The sequence below is a fragment of the Eimeria acervulina genome, genomic scaffold (assembly GCF_000499425.1).
Source record: "Eimeria acervulina Houghton genomic scaffold, Eah_scaff1077, whole genome shotgun sequence".
NCBI lineage: Eukaryota > Apicomplexa > Conoidasida > Eucoccidiorida > Eimeriidae > Eimeria > Eimeria acervulina.
Genome location: NW_013549439.1, coordinates 1 through 9,580, shown reverse-complemented (window position 1 = coordinate 9,580; position 9,580 = coordinate 1). Strand labels below are relative to the sequence as shown.

The 9,580-nt window shown below is 50.2% G+C and overlaps 3 protein-coding genes across 3 annotated transcripts; 1 reads left to right on the top strand and 2 right to left on the bottom strand.

Annotated features, from left to right (window-relative positions):
* Positions 1–3,152: 3,152 nt before the first annotated feature.
* EAH_00055070 (hypothetical protein) lies at positions 3,153–3,515 on the bottom strand (the record flags this gene model as incomplete). The annotated part of the gene is made up of 1 exon (XM_013393903.1): positions 3,153–3,515. The coding sequence occupies one exon, from the start codon at positions 3,513–3,515 to the stop codon at positions 3,153–3,155; it is 363 nt and encodes a 120-aa protein (XP_013249357.1).
* A 2,321-nt stretch (positions 3,516–5,836) lies between these two features.
* Positions 5,837–7,400, bottom strand: EAH_00055060 (hypothetical protein, conserved; the record flags this gene model as incomplete). The annotated part of the gene is made up of 3 exons (XM_013393902.1): positions 5,837–6,758; positions 7,004–7,095; positions 7,251–7,400. 3 exons carry the CDS (start codon positions 7,398–7,400, stop codon positions 5,837–5,839), a joined length of 1,164 nt encoding a protein of 387 aa, XP_013249356.1.
* A 757-nt stretch (positions 7,401–8,157) lies between these two features.
* On the top strand, positions 8,158–9,260 carry EAH_00055050 (hypothetical protein, conserved; the record flags this gene model as incomplete). Its single annotated transcript, XM_013393901.1, has 2 exons — positions 8,158–8,959; positions 9,250–9,260. The coding sequence occupies 2 exons, from the start codon at positions 8,158–8,160 to the stop codon at positions 9,258–9,260; spliced, it is 813 nt and encodes a 270-aa protein (XP_013249355.1).
* Between the last annotated feature and the right edge of the window lie 320 nt (positions 9,261–9,580).

Below are 9,580 nucleotides of genomic sequence, written 5' to 3'. Positions count from 1 at the left end.
GTACACCTATATATATATATATATATATATATATGTTTATACACATAATATATATATATATATATCTAGAGTCAGATATATGAATATGAATATATATAAATATATATGTAGACATACGGTTAACAGATATATATATATATATATATATATATTTATATATTATATATATATATTATATATATATATTACATATATATGTAGGTGCGTGTAGGTATACATAAAGAATATATGATAATACATATATACGAATACATATTCATTCATTCATAAATATATGTGCATATATATAAACATATATATATATATTTATTTATTTATTTATTTATTATTATATTGTAGAAGGCTGGCTGTATATATTTGCCTGTATAATAAGACAACAAAGACAAACAAAATTGCCCAGTACGATGGTCGTTTGAAAACATCAGATCTTCGAGGGTTTAGGGTTTAGGGTTTAGGGTTTAGGGTCTGCGCGGCAGGGCTTGCAGATTAGGGTTTGATGCAATGTCTATTAACTTCAGGCATGAGAAATACAATATACTGTACACGGTTTACGATTTAGGGTTTAGGAATTAGGGTTTAGTGTCTAGGGTTTAGGGTTTAGGGCTTAGGGTTTAGGGTTTAGGGATTAGGGTTTAGGGTTTAGGGTTTGGATGGTCTGTGGGGCTGGCTGCTGAGAGTGATCGTTGGTGAAGGTGTTACATCCTAACTAGTAAACCCTAAACCCTAAACCCCAAACCCTAAACCCTAAACCCTAATTGGGCATCATACGACGAATACGCGCTAGAGAGGCACTCATTTCTTGAATTTTGCCCTGGAGCGCTAAACCCTAAACCCTAAACCCTAAACCCTAAACCCTAAACCCTTGCCCGTCGAGGGTCACCTGTGCGCGACTTTATATTTTTCTGCTCTCTCTCTAATTAAAATAATTAAAAAATATTTTATTTTGTTTTATTATTGCTCTTTATTCTCGTACCCTCCAAATTGGGGCTGAGCAGTTAGGGTTTGAGGCTCCTAGAACCCCAAACCCTAAACCCTAAACCCTAAGCCCTAAACCCTAAACCCTAATCAATGTGCTATTGAATTATCCTCAAGTCTTTTCCTTCTTGATCTCTTGCTAACCCAGCACAAACCCTCGCCTATAGACCCTCAAACCCTAAACCCTAAACGCTAAACCCTAAACCCTAAACCCTCGAATCTAGACCCTAAACCCTAGGGTGTCTGTACACTGCAAAATGGCTGCAGAAGAAAACGCAGCAGAAAATTTAATTGGCGGAATATCTGCTGAAGGTCGCAAGGGTACGACCATCAGCAGCAAGAAACGGATGCAGCTCGAAGTAAGCACTTCTGGGTTTAGGGTTTAGGGTTTAGGGTTTAGGGTTTAGGGTTTAGGGTTTAGGGTTTAGGGTTTAGAGCTTACAGTCGAGGGGTTTATGGCCTATGGCTTAACGTTTAGGGTTTAGGACTTACAGTCTAGGGGTTAAGCCGTGCCGCATAGTGCTTAGGGTTTAGGGTTTAGGGTTTAGGGTTTAGGGTTTACAGTTTAGGGCTGACGGCCTACTCTTTAGGGTTTAGGGTTTAGGGTCTAGAATTTGCAGTCTAGGGCTGGTGGTTTAGGGTTTAGGGTTTAGGATTCAGGCACTTTTGGCTGCTGTTCATAAACGTAAACTCCTGCAGCAACGGAGTCCCTGCACTTCTCTGCTGCAGCTGCTCTTGCTGCTGCTGCAGCTGCTGCTGCTTCTGCTGCTGCAGCCGCTGCTGCTGCTACACCTGCTCCTGCTGCTGCTGCAGCTGTAACTGCTCCTGCTGCTGCAGCTGCCAGGGTAGAGCCCACAATGACCGCAGCAGCAATTAGAAACAGCAGCGGCAGCAGCGGCAGCAGCAACAGCAGCAACTGCAACTTCAGCAGTAGCAGCAACTGCAGCAGCAGCATCAACAAGAGCAGCAGCTGCTGCTTCGCACGTGCCCATTTGGTTTATCATCAAGGGTGTAGGGTTTAGGGTTTAGGGTTTAGGGTTTAGGGTTTACGGCTTACAGCATGTGCGGCGCAGCTCCTCAATGAAATTATGAAAGAGCACCCAGACATCAACAAACTCCGGCAAGAACTAAACCCTAAACCCTAAACCCTAAACCCTAAACACCAAAACCAGGATACAAGCAGACTCCGTCTTCTGCCTGCCTGGCCCTTCCGTTCGGGCTAAGAGTTAAGGGTTAAGGGTTTAGGGTTTAGGGTCTAGGCGTTAGGGTTTTACGAATAGGGTGTAGAGCACAAGGTTCAGATCCACGCTCAGGGTTTAGGGTTTAGGGTTTAGGGCTTGGGGGCGGAGTCGTGCGGAGCCTGAGGCTGGCCCCCGATAAGCTGCTCTAAACCATTAACAAAACCCTAAACCCTAAACCCTAAAACCTAAACCCCAAGCCCTACCCTAAACCATAAACCCTACCGTTAACTCCAAACCACAAACCCTAAACCCTAAATCCTTAACCCTAAAACCGTAAACCCTAAAGCCATAAGCCCTAAACCCAAACACTAAACCCTAAACCCTATCCTAAATCATAAACCCTATCCTAAGCCCTAAACGCCAAACCCTAGACCCTAAACCCTAAACCCTTGATTTCCTTCGCTGCAGAATCCTGCAGACCTTCGATGTGGATTACAGCGTAAAAGACCCGCAAAGCGGCCTGAGTGTTATGCACCACGGTAAACCCTAAACCCTAAACCCTAAACCCTAAACCCTGAAATGTAGTGGTTAGTTCGTGCGCAAGGATCACTGGTAGACAGCAATTGTGCCTTGAGGGCTTAGGGTTTAGGGTTTAGGTTGTCTTTTGGGCTTAGCGTTTATTTAGGGTTGAGGGTTTAGGGCTTAGGGTTGCGGGTTAGGGTTTAGGGTTTAGGGTTTAGGGTTTAGGGTTTAGGGTTTGCGCCTTCAGGTGCGATGAGCGGCGAAATTGATTTGCTAGAGTTGGGACTCCAAGCGGGCAGGAATTCAAACCCTAAACCCTAAACACTAAACCCTAAACCCTAAACCCTAAACACTAAACCCTGAACACTAAACACTAAACCCTAAACCCTAAACCCTAAACACTAAACCCTAAACCCTAAACCCTAAACATTCAAACTACTCTGGTGGCTCATCAATCCGGGCCAGAAACCACCGTCAAGATGGATGTTCTGCTGCTGCTGTTGCTGCAGTTGCTGCTGCTGCTGCTGCAGTTGCTGCTGCTGCTGTTGCTGTTGCCGTTGCTGTTGCTGCTGCTGTTGCTGTTGCCGTTGCTGTTGCTGCTGCTGCTGCTCCGACGGTGCATCTCATCAGCAGTTTTGTTATATAATTTCTCTCTTCGTCCCCGCTGCTGTTGCTGCTGCTGCTGCTGCTACTGCCTCTCCTGCTGCTGCTGTTCCTCCTGCTATCCCCTCGGCTGTGCTTCTGCTGCTGCTGCTGCTGCTGCTGCTGCTGCTGCTGCTGTAGGTCTGGGGGTTGACGACCCCACAAAGTTAGGAAGAACGCCGCTGCATTTTGCATGCGCTGGCAATCAAAGAGGAAGCGTGATTTTCTTGTTGAAGCATAATGCTGATGTTAATGCTAGAACCTGTGCTGGGTAAACCCTAAACCCTAAACCCTAAACCCTAAACCCTAAACCCTAAACCCTAAACCCTAATGGTGAGAAAAGCCAACACTTAAACCCTAAACCTTTAATCCTAGATCAGGGTTTAGGGTTTATGAGGAGGGGCTACTGCGTGAGAGAAAGGGAGGGGGGGCCTAGGGTTAGGGTCCTAGCTAGTGTTTAGGGTTTAGGGTTTAGGTAGGGTTTAGGGTTTGAATACGTGCATACACCTTAATGCGGATGCAGGCTAACCCCTCTACACCTTGCCGTCCGGGAAAACGCCGTTGCTGCAGTAAACCCTAAACCCTAAACCCTAAACCCTAAACCCTCAACTACACCTTGCCTCCCGCAAGAACGCTGTTGCTGCAGTAAACCCTAAACCCTAAACCCTAAACCCTAAACCCTATATGTTGAGACAAAGGAAGTCATTCTCTGCTGCACAATCTCAACAGCGGCTTGACGCGGCTCCGGGTTCTAAATGACCCCCAAACCCTAAACCCTAAACCCTAAACCCTAAACCCTAAACCCTCGTTTGAGGGTTTGTGATTCAGGCAAAAGCTTTATTATTCAGTAAAGAGGCTGAGGGCATCTCTGTGGATATTGACGCAGAGGACTTTGAGAGAAAAACCCCCTTACAGATGGCGCAAACAAAAACCCTAAAAGATATGCTGCAGAGATATAGACAAACGAAAACACGCAATATGCCTACCGAAAACCCTAAACCCTAAACCCTAAACCCTAAACCCTCGAAATATAACCAACCAACTGTACGCAACCGAAACTTGGGAACTTAACGCTGTATTACAACCAATCTAAACCCTAAACCCTAAACCCTAAACCCTGTTACTAGCAACCTAAGCCCTAAACCCTAAACCCCACTGCAACCAGCAAGCTAAACCGTAAACCCTAAGACGAACAGACTACGCGCAGTGGACAGCGCAAACCCCAAAAAAGGGTTTAGCCCCAAACCCTAAACCCTAAACCCTAAACCCTAAACCCTCGGTGTAGGGGTTCTAGTTGATCATATAAAAGGAGGTTTCTGTTCTGGCCCCACACTAAAGTTTACCTTCAGCTGCAGCATAATTCAACCCCTCAAGACAGCTGCTTAAGGAGCTGTACGTACACCGCAGTATATCTTGTCTTCACAGAGCGGCGCTCTTCGCTAGCTGTATTTCTATTTAGCTAGCTAGCTAGCTAGCTAGCTATTCACATAGCTAGCTAGCTAGCTGCCTTCCTAATTTGCTAGTTGGCTAGCTAGTTAGCTAGCGAGATCGCTAACTAGCAAAACCGTAAACCCTAAGACGAACAGACTACGCGCAGTGGACAGCGCAAACCCCAAAAAAGGGTTTAGCCCCAAACCCTAAACCCTAAACCCTAAACCCTAAACCCTCGGTGTAGGGGTTCTAGTTGATCATATAAAAGGAGGTTTCTGTTCTGGCCCCACACTAAAGTTTACCTTCAGCTGCAGCATAATTCAACCCCTCAAGACAGCTGCTTAAGGAGCTGTACGTACACCGCAGTATATCTTGTCTTCACAGAGCGGCGCTCTTCGCTAGCTGTATTTCTATTTAGCTAGCTAGCTAGCTAGCTAGCTATTCACATAGCTAGCTAGCTAGCTGCCTTCCTAATTTGCTAGTTGGCTAGCTAGTTAGCTAGCGAGATCGCTAACTAGCCACCAGCTAGCTAGCTAGCTAGCTGGCTACGCATGTAGCTAACTAGCCAACCGTCTTCTGATTCAGCTAGCTAGCTATAAAAATAGCTAGCTAGCTGGCCGTCTTTCTATTTAGCTAGCTAGCTAGCTAGCTAGCCAGAAGAATACAACAGAGAGCTACGGGCCGCCTTTAGGGGCCAACTGTACACTGCAGGGGCGCCGCCGCGTCTTCACCGACCCCCCACACTTCTAATCCTCCAGCTAGCTAGCTAGCCAGCCAGCTAGCAAGCTAGCTAGCTAGCTAGCCAGCTAGCTAGATAGATAGCTAGCTAGCTAGAGGGTAAAACAACAGCGCGCACACGCTTCGCCAACCAGGTCCAAATGCCCGGCCCACCTGGCTGACCAAATATCTCTAGCTAGCTAGCTAGCTAGCTAGAAAGCGAAAGAGGGGGAGAGAGAGAGCTAGCTAGCTAGCTAGCTAGCTAGAGAGACATCCGGGTAGCTAGCTAGCTAGCTAGCTACAGAAAGAAAGAGACAGAGACAAAGGGAGAGATGGAGAGAGACCTTGCTAGCTAGCTAGCTAGCTAGCTAGCTGCAGGTCTCATCCGATATTGCGCTGTCGGCGGTTTGGAGGTCCTCGTCATCTTCGCAAAGAGTGGTGGGGGCTCCGAAGCATTCATCTTCTGCTGCTGCTGCTGCTGCTGCTGCTGCTGCTTCTTCTGCTTCCTCAAGAGCGGTTTTTGCTGCTGCAGCGAGATGGTGCAGCGAGCTGCTGCTGCTCTCGCTGCTGCTGCTGCTGCTGCTGCTGTGGGAGCTCCAAACCGACTCCGGTTCAAAAGCATAGACAGGATCGATGAGGGGGTCATCATGTACTTCATCTCTTGCAGCAGAACCAGCAGATTTTGCTGCTGCTGCTGCTGCTGCTGCTGCTGCTGCTGCCCATTCGCGTGCTACAGCTTCTTCTGTTATGCTGCGAGTAACGGCGCGAGGCCCAGAGGAGACAGCAAATTCAACAAATTGCTTCGGCAGCGTCCTGCTGCTGCTGCTGCTGCTGCTGAGAACTCCTCGCTGTGAGCCTCCTGCTGCTTCCGTGTGCTTCTGCTGCCTTGCTGCTGCTGCGACTGCTGCTGCTGCTGCTGCTGCTGCTGGACCGGCAGCACCTTTCGGCGTCTTTGCTGCTGCTGCTGCTGCTGCTGCGCCTTCGCATGCAGCCCTACAGGATTCTGACCACTGCAGCAGCACAGCAGCAGCACCTGCGTCTGCTGCTGCTGCTGCTGCTGCAGCACTTTCAGGTGTACGTACACCTGGAGAACGACTTGAGTTGGCCCCACGTGATACAGCAAGCGCCATAGCAGCAACAGCTTTTGTTGCTGCTGCTGCTTCTGCTGCTGCAGCAGGAAGCTGAGGCTGGAATAGCTGCCGCAGCAACGGCTGCTGCAGCAGCTCCGCATGCTGCTGCAGCAGCTGCTCTATGCCGACAGAAAGAGACAAACCCAGAGCAGCTAACCGTCTGCATCAAATACAAACAAACCCTAAACCCTAAACCCTAAACCCTAAACTCTCCTTTTACATTGCAGCAGCAGCAGCAGCAGCAGCAGCAGCAAGAGCAGCAAGCGCGGACAACACCAACAGCAGGTAGCAGCCAGAACAACAGCAACGACAGCAGCAGCAGCACCAACGACAGCAGCAGCAACAACAACAGCAGCAGCGGCAGCAGCAGCAGCAACAGCAGCAGCAGCAGCAACAGCAGCATACCCGTATATGGCGAGTAGAGGCAGCACCATACCGACGTGATATCCTAAGTGCAGCAGCTGCGAAGCAGCAGCAGCAGCGTGCTCAATGCCCAGCTGCAGATCAAATGCAGCAGCGAGCAGCTGCTTCAAAGAAAAGAAAAAATTAACAAACTGCTGCTGCTGCTGCTGCTGCTGCTGCTCCTGCTGCTGCAGCTGCTGCTGCTGCGACTTGTCTTTGCCGGCAAATCACGGCCAGGGACAGGCTTAACCTTCCATTTAAAGCTGCTACAGTTGGTTCTGCTGCTGCTGCTGCTGCAGTTGTTGCTGCTGCAGTTGCTGCTGCTGCTGTTGTTGCTGCTGCTGGTGCAGTGACTGCTGTTGCTGCTGCTGCTGCTGCTGCAGTGGACACCGCAAGACATCGGCAGCGTCAAGGACTAGGGTTTAAACCCCTCAACTTTGCTGCTGCAGGAGAGGCAGGAGCCGCAGCAGCAGGAGCAGGAGCAGCAGGAGCAGGAGCAGCAGGGAGCTTCGCCGGCAGCAGCAGCAGCAGCAGCAGCAGCAGCCAAGGGAACTACAGTAGCTACTGCGTTAAGATAAGTTAAAATGAAGCAAACAAAAATAATAAGACAAACAAAATAACAAATAAAAGCAGCGCTGTCCGCCTTCTGCTGCCTCACCGCCCCACACGAGGCCCTCCCCTTGGGGCCCCTCTCGGGGCTGCTGCTGCTGCTGCTGCTGCTGCTGTTGTTGCTGCTGCTGCTGTTGCTGCTGCTGTTGGTAGTCTTGCTGCTGTTAGGCAAACGATCCGTTAAATAGAAGCAGCAGCAACAACAGCAGCAAACAACAGCAGCAAAATAACAAGGAGATGAATAATTATTCCTGCTTATAAGCGCGACTTTATCTGCTGCTGCAGCTGCATATACACCGCAGCTGCCTTGCGCTGCCGACTGCAGCTAGCGGGCCCCACAGAGACACAGCAGGAGCAGCAGCAACAGCAGCAGCAACAGCAGCACATGCGAACGAATACCGATTATAGCAGCAGCAAGAGCAGCAGCAGCGACACCAGCTGCACAACAAGCTGCAGCAGCAGCAGCAGCAACAGCAGCAGCAGCAGCAGCATCGATAGAGTGCCCTTAGCGAAGAAGACGCCAATTGCTGCGACACCCCCGCAATAAAATGCTGCAGCGAAGTGCTTCAGCAGCAACAAGGCTCATCAGGGCCTCCCTGGATAGCAGCAGCAGCAGCAGATGCTGCTGCTGTTGCTGCAGCTGCAGCAGCAGCAGCAGCAGAAGCGCTTGCACGCCCCTAGGGGTAGCTGCATATTCGAGGGCCCTAAGACCTCTGCGTGTCGATCATCAGCTTCCTAGAAGCAACAGCAGCAGCAGCAGCAGCAGTCGCAGCACCAGATTCAGCAGTAGCAGCAGCAGCAGCAGCAGCAGCAGCAACAGCAGGCTAAGCAGCACCAGCGTCACGCTCAGCAGCAGCAGAATAAGCAGCAAGAGAATCAGCAGCAGCAGCAGCAGTCGGGGTTTTGCTTCCTTTGACCTGCCTAGACACCCCACACGTACAGCAGCAAATGGTGAGGGTAGGAGGATATTGCAAGAACCCCTTGCTGCAGCAGCAGCAGCAGAGCATTTAGCAGCAGCAGCAGCAGCATCAGAAGACCCTGACAGCTGCATGCCATTTTTCTCTCCAGGAGCAGCAGCAACAGCAGCAGCAGCAGCAGAAGCAGCAGCAGCAGCAGAAGCAGGCAAAGTTAAGATGCCTTTTCTCTTCATTGATCCTGGAGGGCAACGAATCCCTTTGCTTCGTCACTGCAGCATCGATCAAGAAGCTGCTGCTGCTGCTGCTGCTGCAGAAGCAGCAGAAGCAGCAGAAGCAGCACCAACAAATGCAGCAGCAGATTGGGAAGCAGCAGCAGCAGCAGCAGCAGCCGACGAGGGGATCCGCTCGGATATGAGCAAGGGACATGTTGGAGGTCAGTCGTGTTGCTGCTGCAGCATATGCTGCTGCTGCTGCTGTTGCTGCTGCCGCTTCTGCCATTCCTGCTGCTGTTATTGCTGCTACCGCAGCAGCAGCAGCAGCTGCTGCTGCTGCTGCTGCCCCTATGCAAGATATATCAGTGCAGCAGGCGCTGATATGATGCCTGCTCTTGCTGTTGCTGCTATTGCTGCTGCTTCTGCTATTGCTGCTGCTGCTGCTGCTGCTGCAGTTGGGGTTGAGGATGTGGGGCGCTTTCGTTTGTTCTCCCGCGAGCGGCTGTTTCAGCTGATGCCTGAGGGTTTTGCTGGTAAACCCTAAACCCTAAACCCTAAACCCTAAACCCTAGGTATCATGGAGCCAAGAGCTGCAGTGGTTGTGGCTGCTGCTGCCGCTGCTGCAAGTGCTGCTGCTGCTCTTGCTGCTGGAGATACTGCTACTACAACGGCAGCTTCTGCTGCTGCTGCTGCTGTTGCTGCTGCTGTTTTTGTTTCACCCTTTGTGCTGCTACAAATGCTGCTGCTGCCGCCATCGTCGCTGCTACGCATCCTGTTGCTGCTGCTGTTGCTGCTGCTACTGTTGCTGCTGCTGCTGCTGCTGCTGCTGCTGCTGCTGCTGC